At 45.5% G+C, this 20,942-nt stretch overlaps 1 protein-coding gene across 2 annotated transcripts in view; it reads left to right on the top strand.

Moving 5' to 3' along the window:
• Positions 1-20,942, top strand: part of cpne2 (copine II) — a 264,882-nt gene that overhangs the window by 146,847 nt on the left and 97,093 nt on the right. For both annotated transcript variants that reach the window (XM_072547502.1, XM_072547503.1), the window contains one exon: positions 274-407. In XM_072547502.1, the coding sequence (XP_072403603.1) occupies positions 274-407 (134 nt within the window). The remainder of the gene's footprint in view (positions 1-273; positions 408-20,942) is intronic.

Raw genomic sequence — 20,942 nt, 5'->3', positions numbered from 1 at the left:
AACAGAGAAATCCAGTTCCAGATTAGGCCTGGTGGATTGTACATGAGTGTGAACACCCAGTGAGGATAAGGGTGGTTTCAAAACGTGAACAACGTATCAATACACTGTGGTTAAGCTCACAAATGAAGCGTTTTCGTTTTGGAAAGATACAGGCAAAGTTCAGAACGGAATTGTACCCAACACAATATAGGAGAGGATGAAATTATAAATTTGGGTACTGCTGATTGGCTTGACCATTGTCTAATGACAGTGCGTGCTGTGTTTTATATGCAGGTCGGGATTGACTTCACAGCATCTAATGGAAGCCCTCGTGATGCCAGCTCTCTGCATTACATTAACTCCATGGAATCCAATGAATACCTTGCTGCTATTTGGGCAGTGGGACAAATCATCCAAGATTATGACTCGTAAGTTTTCCATTTGTTTTCTATTCGCAAAGATAGTTAATAGGAAGGAAGTGCAAGTCATTGGGTTAATGCATACGCTAGATACTAGCATATAATTTACAATCAGTTCCTACTGTAATCATAATTCATCGCAAGGTAGAGTAGTGGAACACTTCCCATTCACTCCATTAGAGCCAAGCTCAACACTTGACTAAAATAATGTAAAATGAGCTTCAACAATGTAGTTTATAATGATTAGTCCCTGGAACATGCTTAATCTACTCATAGCTTCATCGAATGACTAGCATTCAACTCGAGTTGCTTCAGCAGAAATATGTACTTGAAGGTGTTTTTGGTTCTAGTCTGTTGCTCAACGAATAATTTCAGATCTTGTAAATTGCTATTCTTAATTTAACGTTGTTGGAGTAAAGTGCAGAGGATAAGAAATTGTTGTCCACAATAATTTCACTGGAAGTGATTCCAAATTCCTGTCCTTCTACGGATACCAGCCTCTGAGGGCAGTAATTGGTGGGGAAGAGTTTAATGTCCGCAGCTTATTATACATTTATCGGGTTTAAATGGTGATTATTTTTACGATTTACCAAAATGAAGAAAGCACCTTTGCTGTTTTGACATAAAACAGTTACTGTCTAGTAGTGGGTAGGTTTCCTATTTGTAGGAATGTAGGGTGGAACTTTCATTTTTTTTAGATAAATTTTGGAGTCAGGTGTAAAAGCATCAAGAGACTTCTGTTCAGAGTCGAATTAGGTTTTCCCCTGTGAGTGCATTCTTCCTGCTGGGAAAAAGTGCTGAATTTTTTGAACAAACGGTTTCAGGCCCCACTGGGATCTTGCGAGTGCCAACATCTCTGGGCCAGATTTAAGCGGCAAACTTTGCACCCCAGGAACCATCACCCCATGACATCCCTAGAGGTGTTGGAGGCCAGGCATGATTGACACCAAGCTTCAGCGATGTCTCCTGTGAGGTTTTCTTGAAAGATGTCCAAAGGGAGAAGTATTTCCTGATGGATGATCACAAGAGGCCATCTTGTCTGACTGAAGAAAGTCACTTGGACAGAGGGCAGTGCCTGTGAGCTGCTCAAGGGAAGCTAGCTGCAGGATGAATGCCCTCTGCCAGGGTATGTACCAATGTTTATGCAATGCTGCAAGCTACTGTGAGGGATGAGCTAGCATTGTAGGGGCGGTCGCTGCAGAAGACTGTGACAAAGGAGGTTGCATTCCAGTGCCTGTCACTTAATTGCAGCTACCAGTATAGCAATAGTGACACAATAGTGCTGCTGCCTCTCACGCATCTGCCAGGGTTTATACTTAAAAGGAGCTACTTTCAACACTCAGCAGCTCACACACCATCAGCTCACTGATCTTTCATCACAACGTGCACATCTGAAAGCTTTCACCACAGGCTTGCAAGAAATAAGAACACACATCCAACAAAATGGCCATTTGAGATGATTTCCCCAATTCAAGTTTAGCCCCATTTCAATTTCTTTATTTCAAAGATATACTTTATTCATGAAAGTATCTTTATGTAAATGCATAATCACTAAAGCAGTTCAGTTCTGTCCAGTAGCATATGGAAAAACAAACAAACATTGGAGTTTGACTCTATCCAGCAAACAAACCCAAGGCATCTCTTACTTGTACAAAATATATTTACATAATTTGAGTCTCTGTAAGGCCCATTTCATTTTTTTATTTCAAAAATATATTTTAAGCATTAAAAAATATACATGCATACAAAATCCCTAAAGCTGTTCAGTTCTGTACAGTAGCAAATGAAGAAAACCAACAAATGTTGGAATTTGACTCTTTCCAGCAAACAAACTCAAGGTATTCCTTATTTGGCCCCATGTAATTTTTTTTATTTCAAAAATATACTTTATTCATAAAAGAAACCATAATGTATATACATAGTCACAAATGCAGTTTGGTTCTGTACAGTAGCATATCAAGGCCACGTTTATTTTATATTACTTCAAAATACACTTTATTCATTAAAATGTATCTTTGTATATATACATAGTCACAAACACAATTCTGTTCTGCAAACTAGGACTTTGACTCTATCCAAAAAACCAAAGACCTCTCTTACACATACAATACTATTTTTACATTCATTGAGGCACTAGGAGGGTATTATAACTGAACAGACCTGCAAGTAACTTCAGCAGGAAGACCTCAGATGGTGGTCTTTCCCCACTGTGTCTTGACAGCAGCTGTCCCAAGCTTTAGTGCGTTCCTCAGCACATAGTCCTGGACCTTGGAACGTGCCAGTCTGTAACACTCGTTCAAGGTCAACTCCTTGTTGCAGAAAACCAACAAGTTTCAGACAGACCAAAGAGCATCTTTCACCAGGATGATGGTCTTCCAGGCACAGTTGATGTTTGTCTCAGTGTACATCCCAGGTAACGAACAATAGAGCACAGAGTCCCGCATCACGGAGCTGCTCGTCATGAACCTCGACAAAAGCCACCGCATCTCTCTCCAGGCTTCCTGCCCCATTTCATGCCCTGGTCAGATTTCCTACGTCCAGCCATTGTGGCTGCCTTGCCCAGGTAGGCGATATGACCCAGTCAGCCTTCACCCAAACGTCCACAGAAACAAGGACTGTGGTAATGAAGGAGCCAAACCACTGAAGAAGTTCGTACTCACCAGAAGAAGTTGGTAGAGGAACTATACAACCGAAGGTACATGCTTCATAGATTTGGTCAGGTTTGTGAATAGCTGAGTTTCCCATTTCCAGCTAATGAGGTTGTATGGATATTAATGAACATTATGGCATGCTAATGAATGAAAAATGCATTCCGAACCATGAAGGTTGGGAAAGCCAGCCTGCCTGAAAGGATTTGAGAACTCAATAGCAAAACGTTAACCCGACATGGGCATATTGAACTTTTACCTCCTGCCCAATTATGATGAATTCCCTCAGGCCTCCATCTCTTTGAGGCAGATGATTCAGCCCCTGAAGCCTGTTCCACCAATCAATGGCTGCTCTGGATCTTAACTCCATCAACTCATCTTGTCCTCTGCAACCAGCAGTTTAATTGAAACCTAACAATCTCTGTATGTGTTCTGTGTGAAAATTTATTTGCTCTTCCTGAGTGGGGAGAAAAAAAAATCTAATGGACCAAATTATTCTGCACAGAAGGAGACCATTCAACTCAACCAGCATCAGCCTGAATTTACGCTCCACATCTTTTCACAATCCTGCCATCCTTTGGGCAAGAAAGGATCTTGCAAATTCTCTCTTGGATTTACTCTGGTGCAGTATTATAGGATTTTGAGGGACAGGGTGGGGAGGTTGCAGGCGATGGTGAGATTTGTAGCACGTGACACCCATAAGGTCAGGGAGCGTCTCACCCCTTTCACACTTTTTCTGAGCAGTGTGGTGGGGGTTCTTACTGGGCAGCAGTGAGTTGCCAGTTCAGAACATTACTGCTTGTTAAACGCGTTTTGCTGATTCCACATCATGCCTCGTTAATATTCAGTTTTCCCTAATGCCAAAGAAGTTAGACATTGAAATGAGTCAAAATGGAAACCAGAACAAGTACCTGGTAAATTCAGCTGACTGCTTCTTCCGAACCGCCACCACGTTGGACACCAACATCTGCATGGGCGCCCATCTACAGGTGCCTGACATCTGCAGACATTGGCTTCTGGCGTGCCAACCTCTAAGAACCCTGAGGGCACATCTCCAATCCAATTACTTCTGTACTTCAATGCTACACTGTCCACTCTTATTGTAAAGACACTGCAAGGACACCGTGCACTCGGGGACACACTCCCAGCTCATATGCTGAGCCAGGCTGTAGCGCTTAGCAATTGCTCGCTCTGAGCCAACCAGAATGCTCACAGCATTGCTACCTCACAATGTCCTGCCTTGCCTTTTCACATGTTGCCCCCCCAGACAGAGATACAAAACTCATATTACTTCTGTCTCACCTTGCTGTTTAATGCAGGCACAAAGCTGGGAAAAAGGAGCTAAGTGTAGGCCTGCCCTATCTTGGATCTTTCTGCTCTATTGTGAGCTGTTTTCCTCCTGGAATAAGAGAAAGGCAGGAAATAAGGGAGACAACAGTGAATGACTGACAGAATCCATACAGTGTAGAAGCAGGCCTTTCATCCCATTGGGTCCACATCAACCCTGTCAAGGTCAGCCCACCCAGACCTCTCCCTCCCGAATTTCCCCTGGCCAATCCACTTAGCCTGCATATCCCTGGACCACTACGGGCGATTTAGCATGGCCAATCCACTTAACTGCACATGTTTGGAATGTTGTGTGGGAGGGGAAGTGTCCTGAGAGAGTGAGTAGACAGTGTGGAGGGCATGCAGGGGAAGTGGTATTGGGGGTGGGGGGTGGAGGGTGGAGTTGGATTGGGTGAGGGTGAGTGAGGGAAAATATTGCAGGCTATGGTGAGAGGGATACAGCATGAACTTATCCAATCCAATTAATTAGGAAATGAATTTCGAAACAGACAAGTGTCAAGTGGTGAATTTTCATCAGAAGAATAAGGATTTTACAAATTACTCAGATAATAAGTGTGATATATTGAGATAGAGTGAGATATTGGAGAGAAGATGATGTAACCTACCTGGTCAGAGCTGAAAAGATGATTGACCTTCTTCCAACTGTGCGGGTCGTTCCTCCAGAGAGATTGGTTTCACCCAGGTGCCAGTTTCAGACCAGCCTGGCATGGTGTGGTGTCATGGCCTCCTCTGCTGGTCCTGGAGGAATAGGAAGTCCTGCCTGGGCACCAGCACATACAGCAAGTGCTCCTAGTCCTTGCCTGTAACGTGGAGCAGTTCTTTTCCCATGTGCGTGTCCTGGAGCAAATCTTAAGGACAGCGTATAGCAGCTCCAGACTGACAGTGCTGTCTGGGTGCTCAAAGGGCTTTGAGAGATGGCACTGATGCAAGGGGTGCTGGTAAATTCCAGGATGTCTGCTAAGTGGTGAAAGCAGGTGGTGAGATGGGCCCAGATTTGGATTTGAGAGACGCTGTAGAGGTGAGGTAGGTAGTTCATGACTTGAGTTTGGTCAGGTGCAACAAGGAATCTCACTTGACCTTGCAGCAGAAATCCCTGCAAAAAACATGAAACAACTCAGACATGGTTAAAACAAAATGTAAATTCAACCCTCAGTGACTATGTGACATTCATTGGGTCTTTAATTGTACAAGTAATAAGAGCTTATCAACGTCCACTATTTTGAGCCCCTTAGGATGCCTACTCTTTTCCAAAGAAAAGAACCTCCTGTTTATTAAATCTTTCCTGATAGACATAACTTCTCAACTTTAGTTTCATCCTTGCAAGCATCTTGCAGCCTGTCCTTTATTCTAGAAGGTGCAGACCAGATTGTACACAATATTTGAGGTAATATCTAACCAAGGTTCCAAACAAGTTTCATGGTGACTACCCAATTTTTCAGTTGTATCCCTTTAGAAATAATCTCCAGTCTTTTGTTTGTCTTCATCAATATTTGTCGTGATTTGTGCATCCTATCCCTGGATCCCTTTGTTCCTTTACATCATTTACACACTTATTATCTGAGTAATTTGTAATCTCCTTATTCTTCTGATGAAAATTCACCACTTGACACTTGTCTGTTTCGAAATTCATTTCCTAATTAATCACCCATTCTGCAAGTTAATTAATGTCATCTTATATTTTATCACAATCCTCTTTTGTATTAACTACAACCTAAGTTTGGTTTTACGTGCATGCTTAAAGTTTTTAAAATTATGCTTCTGCTACACAAGTCTATATCACTTCCTAAAATTTAAAACAGCAGTAACTTTAGCGTAAATCCATGTGAAACAACATTTTCGAACTGCAGTAAATCTGCGAATTCAATCTGTAATGCTCTGTTTGACTATTTTGTAGCCAGCTCACTATCTATTCTGTGCCTATCTAATTAAACTACTATGCAGTATCTCATCAAAACTACTTGAAACCCTAAATATATTACATCTGCTACATTTACCTTGTTTATACTTTCTGTTACCTCGTCAAAGAATCAATAAGAGTTAGTCAGGCATAACCTTTCATTTTCGATGTCCAGATTTCAGATTCCAGAGGATTTTCTCGTTCAATCTCTGGATTAAGATTCCATTATTTTTGTATTGCCATTGTTAAATTAATCACTTTTCTGGGATTTTCTAAAATAATCATGTTTTTTGGGAATTTTCTATCTTCAACTTTAAATATAGAAATACTATTGTAATAATTAAGTACTTGCTGTACAAAGGGTATTGCTGTCCTGCCAGACGTACATTTGTTTCTGTTTATTGTAAACTTGAGTTCATTGAAAACCCTGCTCATATGCCATATCCTTATTCCCATCAAATCCTGTTTGTCATCATTACACACTGGCCCTGTTTTGAAAATGCCTCAACCTCATTCCCTCCATGGCTTCCCTCCTCTGTATCGCTGTAAGCTCCTCTAGCCCTCTGAGATCTTTGCTGCTCTAAATCTGGCCTCTCTTGTACTTGCCCAATTTTTATTGCTGTGGCATTGACAATTGTACTTGAGGCACTCCCTAAAATCCATCTCTGTTACCAAACTTTTACTCACCTGTTATAAAATCTCCTTCTGTTGGCCAATGTCACTTTTTGCACAACAGCGCTCCCCAGGCACTGACTTAAGATGTTATCCTACATCAAAGGCCCTGTTGTCATGAAACTTGTTGCTAGGACATGTTCTAAACCTCACAACAGAGGAATGTGCTGATGAAGTAACTATTGAGTTGCTTCATTGAATCCTAGGCTAAATAACATTTTTGTCAAGTTCCTCTCCATAAGGCTCCTCTCCATAAGGCTTTGTGAGCTTTTTTGCCCCATCATCCCAAACTCAACTTATTAGCTATGCACCTGTCCCATTTTTTTGATTCTGCCCCTCAGCATAGGCAGAAGATCTTGCTACTGCTGGGATATCCCAGGATTGCTGGGCCCATCTGGGCTGTGCACTGGGCCAAGTGCTGGCAGTCTGGAGATGCGCTTCACCATGTACATGGCTTGGCTAAGGTCTCATTAAATATACAATTGCACATTCCTCCATCCATCACTGTTTCAGCACCGAGCCACACTGCCTACCCTGAGGTAGGGGAACCCCTGGTCTTCCCATGGTGGCTTTTCCCCCCTGAATCATCTTCCTCATACCCCACTCTGCCCCACCTATCCCTTCAATATACATTACTTTGGGAATTAGATATCTAGGCTGTGTCAGTCACCTGACTAAACTCTCTCAGCCAATGGCGATGACCAGCTATTCATGATGTCAAGGGAACTCATTATCCATTTTCCCATCTCCATTTGAAGGTAAGTTTACATCCTTTTTAAGAACAAAACCTTAGGTCTGTAAACATTGCATTCATAGTAGGCTAGTTTGATGCCTTTTAAATCTTTTGTTTCTACTTTGGAAAGCTAGTGATGAACGGAACACGGTGAGATGAGGTTTCAGGCTGCACAAGAAATACCACATATCGAATACTGAATGAAGACAGATTTAAGGGTGGAACCCAGTTACCAACACTGGCTTGTAGTGCCCAAAGTAATCGTACTCCATCATGCAGAAGGTGGTATTCCTTCCCTTCAATATTCCCTCAACCTCCTCCTCCTCAGATGACTCCTCCAGCCCTCCCAGTGCATGAATCTCCATCACATGGGTGGCATGGTGGCTCAGTGGTTAGCACTGCTGCCTCAGACTGCCAGGGACCCAGGTTCAATTCCACCCTTGAACAACTGTCTGTGTGGAGTTTGCACATTCTCCCCGTGTCTGCATGGGTTCCCACCGGGTGCTCCGGTTTCCTCCCACAGTCCAAGGATGTGCAGGTTAGGTGGATTGACCATACTCCATAGTGTCCAGGGACATGCAGGCCAGTTGGATTAGCCATAGACAATGCAGGGTTACAGGGATAGGGTAGTGGGATGGTTCTGGGTGAGTTGCTCTTCAGAGGATCGATGTGGACCCCATGATTCTGACTGCCCCTAAATGGACGACTGACTGTGCCCAAGCCACTGCACTGTGATCACACAATGACAGTACCAGGGTCCCCTGGCTGACTGACTATAGTCTCCCTTAACTTGACTGAGGACTACACTTAGATGTTCAGACATTTAGTTGAAGCCTGTGCAGTGTGCTTGCTGTGTATACTGTTGCCCCATGGTGTGGCTGCAAGGTCAATGTCACACAGCATCCTACAACAACATGTCCACCCCCCTTGACTAATCATTGCTAACAACAAGGACTGGCTGCTTAGTTTTATGTCTGTGATAAGGAAAGACAAAAGTACAGAGAGCCTTTAAGGTGCAGCTGACGGAACATAGTACCAGAAAGCAAGGAAAGGCAGAGATGCTGTGAGCATCCCAGTAGGCACAGAGTGAGTGAGCCCTACCAAAGGAAGGGAGGGTCACTGAGATGCAGCCTGGTCCAGTCCACGAGCTGGATCCCTCTCTGTACATGCAAATTGTCCTGCACGTGCTCACTGCCCATTGGCCATTACTGAGACGTTGGTGCTGAAAAATGTGTTGCTGGAAAAGCGCAGCAGGTCAGGCAGCATCCAAGGAGCAGGAGAATCGATGTTTCGGGCATAAGCCCTTCTTCAGGCTTATGCCCGAAATGTCGATTCTCCTGCTCCTTGGATGCTGCCTGACCTGCTGCGCTTTTCCAGCAACACATTTTTCAGCTCTGATCTCCAGCATCTGCAGTCCTCACTTCCTCCCTGAGACGTTGGTGCCAAGTGTCCAAAGTCTGGGAGACCTGAAGGAGCAAGCAGTCAGCTGAAGTCGCTCATTATCCGCTCTGACTTCCATGTCGGGAATTCTCGGTGTCTATTTTCCACGTGGCGGATGGAAGAAAAGGAAACTGTGCATATTCATGAGGTGAGGTTAAGTAATGATGAGATGTTAATGCACACAAACAGGCCTCTCATCTTTAAACACTCAGTTGGAAATTGGAACGTTTTGCTATGACATTGAGAAGCTCCTCACTGGGCATCTCGTTTGCTTTTATTTGCCATCTTCCCAGCCTGGCCCATGTTGTTGAAGGTTGGCAATATTCTGCCCTTAAAGGAGGAAAGTGAGGCAGAACTCCAGCACTGCAGGCTTTGATAGGTGAAAGACATGAGCAAGAAACCAGAATTGGAGAAACCTGGATATTTCTGTGGCTTTTGGGCATGGAAGAGATTGCAGCAATGGCTGTGGAAGGATTTGAGTGAAAAGTGAGTATTGTCAAGTCAAGATATTATTGGCCTGGAAGGCAGTTAAGATCAATAAGCACAGTGGTGGTACATGATTTTAGTTGGTGTGAGTTAGAGTCATAGAGTCATAGAGATGTACAGCATGGAAGGACTCCAGCACTCCACAAATGATGCTCTGACATCCACATTCGCAACGCAGAAACACGATTCCATTTCTGTCCATCTAATCCATGAGATCTAAACATTGATATGAATTTCAACAACTGCTAGCCTAGTCTGCCATGCCCACATCCCATGAACAAATTCTCAACATTGGTGGACTCACGTAACTCCAAACAGTCCGGAGGTCAAATCAGAAATAGTTTCATGAGGATTATGGTTGTGTTATAGGGTAATGCCACAAGAGAGGAGCCCCTCAGTACTGGAGTTCTCCTTTTAACATTTACCTGAAAATAAAATTCACTCTTCAGTAGTTCAGTAAACTGTAGGCTTTAGCAATAGGGAAACTTGATCGGTGATAAGTGCATTCTTCTTGCTTTTAGTTTTGGAACCGGTATCGTCCCATACCTGCAGCAGATCACTAGATGGTTCCTTTGTCGATTTAAAGCTGACTTGAAGCAGGACTAGATTGTCAAAAGAATGATTTCTTAAATAAAAAGAAAGATACTGACTTCTGGATAAATCTTCCAAAGAACTGATCCCAAAGGGTACATCGTTTTATAAATACATGAGCATTTAACAAATGTAATGTTCAACGCTTTATTTAACTACTAAATTGCTGCTGTAGATAATCTGATACATCCTTTTTGAAGCTACAGGGGATCATTCCCGTGACTCCTTGCATTCTGTTAAAAGCCAGTTACTTCGAGCAGATCTTTAGATTGGGTCGAGGTCAGAAGGAAAGAAGCACTTTCTTAATTGTAATTTGGGAGTATAATTAGAAGCTTTTTCAATTACTGGGTAGGGTTTTCCTGCAGATTGGTAATGATTAGATTTCTTTGTCTCTTTTTAACGTGTCACACCAAAATTTGCATAATTGAGAGTGTGACAACAGAGGCACGGCTCAAGTGTCTCAAAGCCTTTGCTTATGTGAATAGCTGGTGGTCTGTGGTGTTGTTTCCGCTGGGGTAGGAACTTCATAAAAACAAGGGTGTTATTTTTATCTATTTTCAGAATATGCATGACTCCGGCAAGGATGCAATCATTGCCCTTTCTCACATACTCTGACAAGGAGTTGGCGAGGTAGCACTGTGGACTGCTGCAGTCTTTGCAATCATGACTTTGGTAGGGAAGTCACACAAGATGAGCCCAGTGATAAAGGGCTATTGACACATACCCTCGTCAAGATGGTGGGTGAGTCAGAGAGTAACTTGAAGATAGTGTTCGTACAGCATTGATGCTGTACTAAAGGCCACACTGGAGAGGAAAGCTGAATAGTAACTATGCAGTACATTCTGTAGCTATTGTATGTGAGTAGCTAGTGAGTTGAGTGGGTGGTGTTGGAAAAGCACAGCAGGTCAGGCAGCATCCGAGGAGCAGGAGAGCCAATGTTTCGGGCAAAAGCCCTTCATCAAGAAAATCCATCAGATTTGTTTTTGGAAACAGGTTATCCAGAGACATCTTATATTGACTTATTGTTTTGAGAAACTGCTGGAAATGTGGGGAAAACTCATCAAAAGAAGCCTTTGTAAGCTTTGACCTGACATTCTTTAAGCTAAAATCCGACAGTTCTGCAGATTTATGATTGAAATGTGCATTATTGCCCCGTCACTGAATTGCTCTTTGCTGCTAAATAGTTAATGAACTCCCTCCTATGTTTGATCAATGGGTTGATCCCCAACCACCTGATGAAGGAGCAGTGCTCCTAAAGCTAGTGCTTCCAATTAAACCTTTGGACTATAACCTGGTGTTGTGTGATTTTTAACTTTGATCAGAGCAGATACTTTAAAGCTTATGTTGGAGATAGTATGGAACTGAGTTGGGATAAATTTAATCTACAGTTGGGGTGAATGTAATCTAGAGTTGTGCATTTACACCTGTCAGATATTGCTCATAGAAGCATGTTAGGAGCTAAATTGAAAAGCCTTTGTTGATGGGCCCGGGGGAGAGTGATGTGCAGTTGATCCCACCTGTTGATTGAAGTGCAGATAGCACCCAAGTCACTTTGAATGATTTGAGTTTCCAGCCAGTGCCTTCAGTGCTGTTCATTGACTGGACATATGTAATTGAGTCAGCAAACACAGCCTCAGTTGTTATAATCTGCCATTGCCACGGGAAGCTTCAGCTGCTGCTCATGTCACCACAACCCATCGTTCACCCACTACCAATCACTGTCAGCCAGGCTCAGGGCTAGCGTTCAGATGCTTCACTTCATCCCCCCTGCTGTACGCCTCACGACTATGTTTCACAGCTGGTCCATGTGGACACCTTTTCAATCATTACAGTCACTTCAGCTCAACAGATTGCACTGCACTCACTAACACACCTCCCTCTCTTGAACAGACCAACCTGGAGTGGACACAGAGGCAGCAGGAGCTAACCAGGAAGGGACAGACATGCCGGCATTCCCTCGACTGAAAGGAGCTATTTTTGTTGCCTCTTCCCTTCCTCTTCCTCCTCCTCTGAATGGTGCTCCAGCTCCTCAGTTGTGTAGCTTATGGTAAAGACCTGTCCCTTAACGATAGCAAAGTTATTCGTCATTCGGCAGACCACCATGAATCTGGGCATCCACTCTGTACATCAGGGCTCCTCCTCCAGGGAAGTGGAAATGTTCTTATAGTAAGCCAGTGATTAATTCTGCTACATCTTGTGGGGCAACATGGCTCATATTGTCAGAATGTTGCTCATGTGTGTATCTGAGTCGTGAACCATGCCATCAACAGAAAGCTCTTGCCACCTAATAGCCACCCTTTGGTTTTAGATTAGATTTGAGCCCCTACAGGAAACAGACTATTTGGCCCTACAAGTCCACACTGACCCTCCAAAGAGTAAATCAACCAGATCTATTCCCCTACCCTACATTTACCCCTGATTAATGCACCTAACACTACGGGCAATTTAGCATGGCCAGCTCACCTGACCTGCACATCTTTGGATTGTGGGAGGAAACTGGAGCACCCGGAGGAAACCCTCGCAGACACGGGGAGAATATTGCAAACTCCACACAGACAGTCGCCCGAGGCGGGAATTGAACCCAGGTCCCAGGCACTGTGAGGCAGCAGTGCTAACCACTGAGCCACTGTGCTGCCCCTTTTTGTTATGGTGGCTCAAATTTCACTGGCACAGTGGAAGGAAGGCATCGTAACTGCAGTCCTGATCCCAGGCAGTGATCAGCACCATTTGCTGTCTGTGGTCACACATCAGCTCGACAGTAAAGGAGTGAGTTCTTCTGGTTCTACTGTAGACAGAGATGACTCTAGGCTCCACAAAACAATATCCATGCTGCCAATGGCATGGGGAATCCTACAAACAGAACACAGCTACTGGCTCACTCACAATGGCGAGGGAGAGTGAAATGTGAATAGCCAGCCTCAGAGACTTCAGACCAGTTTCCAGTTGCGGCCTGGAAACAGACAGATGCAACATGGCTTGATATGACAACTGCTCTACCAAGGACTGTAAGCAACTACAGAGAGTTGTGACAGGAGGTGTCCATCACGGAAGCCAACCTTCCATCCATTGATTCCATCTATACTTCTCACTGCCTCAGAAAGGCAGCCAACATCATCAAAGGCCCCTTCCACCCTGGTTATAATCTCTCCCAACCTCTTCCAAGAGGTAGAAGATACAAACGCTTAAATACACATACCAACAGATTCAAGAACAGCTTCTTCCACACTGTTATCAGACTTCTGAATGGACCTCAACAAGATGCGTAGGGGTGATCGAACAAGAGCGAATGTTATGCCTGCAAAGGAGGTGCACAAAGAGTGAGAGCAACATTAAATTTGATCTACCTGTACAGCACACAAACAAAACTTTTCACTGTATCTAGGTACATGTGACAATAATTAACTAAATCAAATCAAATCCATGATCACAGTGACCTTTGTTGCCACAAGCTGTGTAGTCCTTGTCTTGTTCTACAATAGGATGTGGTAGATTGCATAAGGATGTCCATCCAGAAAGAGCAGGTGTGGCACACTGTTCCAATAGGAGGATGACTCTCTGACTGATATGGTCTCCCTGCTGAGAACCCTTTGCCAATCCGCCTCCTTCAAGCCGCCTGCCCTGTTCTGCATGCCCTCTGCTCATTCTCTGAGTCATGCTGAGTCATATTTTAAAGGGAATGCCTACTTGTGCCCTCCTGCCTGGAAGTAACTGATTAATGCAGAAATCTTGAAGTTCAACAAATAGTTCTTCAGCAGCTGCCACACGGCTCCCTGTAAACATCAGCAATTTAAAACAACAATAGGAAGTTACAAACACTTGTCACATCAAGGCAACAATCAGAAGTAATCAACCAGCAATTAATTTGTAAGTTAATTTGATGATCTCTTTAAATAGCAATGGTAGGGAGTACTTGATGCCGTTGAATACATGGTTGTGAAGTTAAGAAAGAACGTTGGTTGGAATGTTGAACTCCAATCTGGGCGTGCTGACATCAAATAGACATTGCACATTCACTCCTGTTTCATGCTACACACTACCATCATGGCATTGTCTAGAAGCACAGTCATAATTTTTACATATAAGCCGGGTATATCCATGTAACCAATTCTAAATCACCATCACCACCCTCTCAACTTCTCTTGTGATTAAATTATCAGACTGCTTATCTGACATGAGGAGAAATTGTCTCCCAATTAAACATTGAGAAGACCGAAGCTGTTTTTTTTTGTTCCTGCTCCATCTTCCATTCCCAAGCTACCAACTCCATTCTTGTCTCTGGCAACAATTTGGGTTTAAGCCAGTCTGTTTGCAAACTTGGTGTCACACTTTACCCCAGGACGAGGTTCAGCCCTCATACTGATAACCATCACTAAAACTGCCTGTTCCTACCTCATTATCTATCTTTGCCCCAGTCTTAAAATTTCTGCCCTTGTTTTCAAATCCATCCAAGGCCCTGCCACCTTCCTATTTCTATAATCTCATCCAACCCCACGCCTCTAATTCTTTGGTGTCTTATCTATTTCCTGATAGAAGTTACTTCTCCATCCTTCTTCCCTCCATTATAAGCTCCAAAGTGGGGATGTTTGCTGATGATTCCACAATAATCAGCACCATTCCCGACTCCTAGCTCAGTGACATAATCCATGTTCAAATGCAACAAGATCTGAACAATATCCAGGCTTGGACTGACATGCGGCAGGTAACATTTTCACCACAGAAATGCCAGGAAATAATCACCTCAAATAAGAACCAATCTAACCCCATGAGATTCAATGGTGTTGCCATCATTGAATACTCACTGTCAACATCCTGGTGGTGACCATTGATCGGAAACGCAACTGGACTCACCACATAAACACAGTGGCTACAAGAACAGGTCAGAGGCTAGGAGTACTGCAGCGAATAACTCACCACCTGACTTTTCTCAAAGCCTGTCCATCATCTGCAAGGCACAAGGCAGGACTGCAATGTAATATTCCTCACTTGCCTGAATGAGTGCAGCTCCAACAATACTGATGAAGCTCAGCACCATTCAGGACCAAGCAGTCCGCTTGATTGACATCACATCCACAAGCATCCACTCCCTCCACCACTGACAATCAGGAGCAGCAGTGTACACTGTCTACATGGCGAACGGCAAACATTCACCAAAGATCCTTAGACAGTACCTTCCAAACTCACAACCACTTCCATCTAGAAGGACAAGGGCACTGTATACATGGGGACAACACGGCCTGTAATCTCCCCTCCAATCCACTCGCCATCCTGATTTAAAAATATCACTGTTCCTCCAGTGTCACTGGGTCAAAATCCTGGAATTCACTCCCTAAAGGTGGGGGTACCTATGGCAGGTGAACTGCCATGCTTCAAAAAGCCAGCTCACCACCTTCTCAAGGGCAACTAAGGACACGCAATAAATGAGGTGGCAGCAAAAAGCCTGAAAATGTTTTAATTTTATAGGTGCCATATAAATAGAAGTTGTTGTTAGATGGTGTACATGATGTGCACGTTTTCTGTGGGTATTGACTGCACACCCACAACTGGAAGCTATTATTTTAAGGGCACTTGTTGTGGTCAGAAAATGTGTGCCCGTTTTCTCACCCACAGGGCTTAGATGTAGATTGATGTTGAACATTTTCAACACTGAGACCTGACATATGATCATACGAGTTTATAGCTTCAAAAATAAACTAGAAAGAGGTGTCGTTTAGCATTAGCTTCATCCCCAATCTTGTATCTGTTAGCAGAGATATTTTGTCGGCCTGATTACAATTCTATGTTCTGTGACTTTGTGCAGCAAGTGTTTTAAGTGGTTTTAACACATATTGTTTTCCATTTACCTCTGAGTTGAACTTCCTCTGTATCTCGCAACAATGCTTCCTGCTGTAACTAGCATCTGCTAGCATCAGATTCTGCACAATGGTGTTGCTGAATAGAAAACACAATTTGCGGGGCTTTTCCCACTCTGAGCTGAGCTATGGCAAAGCACACCGGTCTTGGGTTTGATCTGTAGCCTGATTTAACCAACCTCAGGAAGGGAAGGTGCTGTCGGGAGGGGAGAACTGGAAAGCTGCTTTGGATTGCTCAGAAGTAATGCCTGCTAAAGGTAACCCAGCTTTGCAAACATTTGGTGATAGTGCTGTAAAACACATGGTCGTTCTCCTCTATGGTGTTACCCACCTGTCATCTACAAATTGCACAGTTCTTGGTCATAAGGCTATGGGTGAACATTGACAAAGGGAAAAATTCATGAAATATAGAAGTACAGATAAGCGATTAAATTTATTACATACATGGTCCTCCTTATAGAACCCCTACAATGCAGATAGAGGCCATTCAGCCCATCAAGTTTGCACCGACCCTTCAAAGAGCATCTCAGCATGACCCACCTCACTCCTATAACCCTGCACTTCCCATGGCTAATCTACCCAGCCTGCACATCCCTGGACACAATGGGGCAATCCACCACTTGGCTTGAAGGTGGAAGAGAAAGGGCGGTGGTAGAGGGTAGCTTTTCAGAGTGGCCTGTGACCAGCAGTGTGCCACAAGGATCAGTGCAAGGCTTACTGCTTTTTGTCATTGAAGCAAATGATTTAGATGTGAATAGAGGAGGTATGGTTAGTAAATTTGCAGATGACACCAAAATTGTTTGTGTAGTGGATAGTGAAGAAGGTTATCTCAGCTTATAACAGATCAGATGAGCCATCGAGTCAAGACGTGGCAGACACAGTTTAATTTAGATAAATGTGAGGCATTGTATTTTGGTAGGGCAAATCCGGGCAGCACTTATATATTTAATAGTAGGTTCCTAGGGAGTGTTACTAAACAAAGAGACCTTGGTGTGCAGGTTAATAGTTCCTTGGAGGTATAGTCACAGTTAGACAGGATAGTGAGGAAGGTGTTTGGTTTGCTTGCTTTTATTGGTCAGAGCATTGAGTACAGGAATTGGGAGGTCATTTTGTGGCTGTACAGGACATTGGTTAGGCCACTTTTGGAACACTGCATTCAATTCTGGTTTCCCTGCTATAGGAAAGATGTTGTTTAACTTGAAGGGGTTCTGAAAAGGATGATGCCCTAGTTGGAGGGTTTGAGCTATAGAGAATCTAAATAGCCGGGGGCCTAGAATTTCAGAGATTGAGGATTACCAGATAGAGATTTATAGAATCATGAGGGGCATGGATTGGGTGAATAGCCAAGGTCTTTTCCCCAGGGTAGGAGAGCTTAAGATGAGAGGGGAAAGATTTAAAAGGGACCTGGGGGCAACTTTTTCACGCAGAGGGTGGTGCATGTATGGAATGAGCTGCCAGAGGAAACGGTGGAAGCTGGTACAGTTACAACATGAAAAAGGCATCTGGATGGGTATATGATTAGGAAGGGTTTAGAAGGTTATGGACCAAGTGCTAGCAAATGGGACTAGATCAGTTTAGCTTATCTGGTCGGCATGGGAGAGTTGGATCGAAGGGCCTGTTTCCGTGCTGTACAGCTTTATGACTCTAAGTAGTAAAGACATGAAAAGTTTGAAAGGTAGATTTAAAATTACAGCAGGATGATGCAGCGTAGATGGAGCATGATTGTTTCCAATGTTTGAGCATCCTAGTAAATGGATAATTAAAAGAAAATTAAATATAAAAGATTTAGGCCAGAGAACAGCAGAAATCCACACACAAGGATGGCTAGGAGACTGTGGGATATACTACCAAAGCTCGTATTCGAAGCAGAAACTGTGTCGGTCTGTAGGAATAGATTAATGAAATCAAATCGAGGCTGACAGTCCGTTAAGGGAGTTCTGCACTGTTGGTGGTAACCTCTTCTGAATGTGATGTTAAATTGCAGCCTCGTTCCATACAATTGCTTGGCACTATTTTACTGAAGAACAGGGGAGTGTCCTGGCTGACAGTTATCCCCAGTCAACATCACGAAAACTGACTCATGGCTCATCATTAGATTGCTGTCTGTGGGAGCTCACTGTGCAGCAATTGGCTGCAGTGTTTCTTAGATTAAAACAATTATAGAGGACCCGCGATTATCCGAATATCATTTATCCAAATTTCGGATTATCCGAAGAAGATCTCAAACTCCCAATAGAAACATTACATCAAAGAGATGTTTCAACACTGATTGTGTCTTTTGTTTACAATAATTAAAAATGAACCTGGCTTACTGAAGTGCTGCCGAGAACAGTCCTGGACATCGACAGGAGCCCATACACTGGCTCCAATTAACTGACCGCCTGCCCTCTCTCTCTCTCCCCCCACACTTTCCCTGGAGTTCTACACAGAGGTGTACCCTAAAACCCCCTTCCCCATGCGCATGCTATTTTGAGACTCACCCCCCCAAAGGCAGCTCCAGTCTTACTGTTGGTGTCCAGTCTGGCTGCCGTGGCAAGTGAGGGGGAGGTAGCGAGCGGGGGTGCGGAAGGTGGGGGGGTGGACAGTGGGGGGGTGGACGGAGGGAAGGTTTGGACAGGGTTGGAGGGAGGACGGTGGAGGGTTTGGATAGGGTTGGGGGGTGGATGGGGGAGGGTTTGGACACGGTTGGGGGAGGACGGGTGGAGTTTGGACAGGGTTGGGGGGCGGACGGGGGGACAATTTGGATAGGGTTAGGGGCAGATGGGGGAGGGTTTGGACAGAGTTGGGGGAGGATGGTGGAGGGTTTGGATTGGGTTGGGGGCAGACAGGGGAGGGTTTGGACAGGGTTGGGGGGTAGACGGGGGGAGGGTTTGGACAGGGTTGGAGGAAGGACGGGGGGAGGGTTTGGACAGGATTGGGGGGGCGGATGGGGGGAGGGTTTGAACAGGGTTAGGGGAGGACGGGGGAGGGTGTGGACAGGGTTGGGGGGCAGACAGGGGCAGGTTTTGGACAGGGTTGGGGGGGTGGACGGGGGAGGGTTTGGTCAGGGTGGGGGGGTGGACGGGGGGAGGATGTGGACGGGGTTGGGGGCTGGCGGGGGAAGGGCTTCGACAGGGTAGGGGGGTGGACGGGGGGAGGATGTGGACAGGGTTGGGGGGTGGGCGGGGGGAGGGCTTGGACAGGGTCGGGGGCGGACGGGGGGAGGGTTTGGACAGGGTCGGGGGCGTGGACGAGGGAGGGTTTGGACAGGGTTGGGGGCGGATGGGGGCGGGGTTTTGTCAGGGTTGTGGCGGCGGATGGGTGGAGGTTTTGGACAGGGTCGGGGGCACGGACTGGGGAGGGTTTGAACAGGGTCGTGGGCATGGACTGGGGAGGGTTTGCACAGGGTAGGGGGGGTGGACGGGGGGGGAGGATGTGGAGAGGGTTGGGGGGCGGGCGGGGGGAGGGCTTGGACAGGGTCGGGGGGCGGACGAGGAGGGTTTGGACACGGTTGGGGGCGGACGGGGGGGTTTGGACAGGGTTGGGGTGGACGAGGGGAGGGTGTGGACAGGGTTGGGGGGTGGACGGGGTGAGGGTTTGGACAGGGTTGGGGAGGGCAGACGAGGTTAGGGTGTGGACAGGGTTGGGGGTGTGGACGGGGGAGGGTTTGGACAGGGTTGGGGGGGCGGACGGGGAGGGTGTGGACAGGGTTGGTGGGTGGACGGGAGAGGGTGTGGACAGGGTTGGGGGGTGGACGGGGGGAGGGTTTGGACAGGGTTGGGGGGGCAGACGGGGGAGGGTTTGGACAGGGTTGGAGGCGGATGGGGGAGGGTTTGGACAGGGTTGGGGGCGCGGATGGGGGGAGGGTTTGGACAGGGTTGGGGGGGCAGACGGGGGAGGGTTTGGACAGGGTTGGGGGCGCGGATGGGGGGAGGGTTTGGACAGGGTTGGAGGCGGATGGGGGAGGGTTTGGACAGGGTTGGGGGCGCGGATGGGGGGAGGGTTTGGACAGGGTTGGGGGGCGAATGTGGGAGGGTTTGGATGGGCCAGATGGGGACATGATTGGGGGGGTGGGGTTGGACGGGGTTGTGGGGGAAGGGGGCTCGTGCTGCTGCTTCTTCTCCTGAATGGGGAGCAGATTTAGTAAGTGTTTGCTGTGTCAATCCCATTAAACTGATGGGGGAGGGGTGCAAGGGGCTTAAGCACTGCTGCAGGTCCCTTCCATACAAGTGTGTCTCTGCTCAGAAACAAGCTCTGAGACAGAGTGAGGATAAAGGAAACTTCTGAAAACTCCAAGCCCCAGAGGAGAGATATTGAATCAATTAACTGAATAATCAATTATCCAAACGAAATAGTACCCACCCAATCTCATTTGGCTAATTAAGGTTCTGTGTTATACTTTAAAAGTTCTTCATTGGCTGTAAGGTGTTTTGGAGCAATGTGTGGTCATGCATGGGCTGTATAAATGCAGGGTTTCTTTTGTTTCTGTATTGGCGACAAAAAACTGCCTCAGACTTTTGAACTCAGATTTTGGAAGGGGGGTTTGAATGTTAATCTCTATGATTTAGAGGTGGAGGGTGCCACCTAATGAACCATGTCTGACACTGAAGGAACTGTTAAAGGCAAAGAAAATAATGGAGCAGTTGAGGACAAGGGATTAGGACTACAGCTCATATCCAGGATAGCTACCAAATCAGGAGATGTCAGGCCAAACACCCGCTTCCGGGGGGTAATTTCCAGCTGATTGCCTCTGTGAGGTTGCAGTTGATTCATGACAGTCAAGGCTTTCATTTACAAATGGCCGTGATTTCATGGAGCGGCTTTGAAACAAAGTACTTCCTTTCCAAAACCACATCACCAGGACTATGAATAGATTCTCCACAAGCTTCAGTGGGGACCCCT

This window comes from Chiloscyllium punctatum, chromosome 26 (assembly GCF_047496795.1).
Source record: "Chiloscyllium punctatum isolate Juve2018m chromosome 26, sChiPun1.3, whole genome shotgun sequence".
Taxonomy (NCBI): domain Eukaryota; kingdom Metazoa; phylum Chordata; class Chondrichthyes; order Orectolobiformes; family Hemiscylliidae; genus Chiloscyllium; species Chiloscyllium punctatum.
This window is presented reverse-complemented; position numbering and strand designations above follow the sequence as displayed.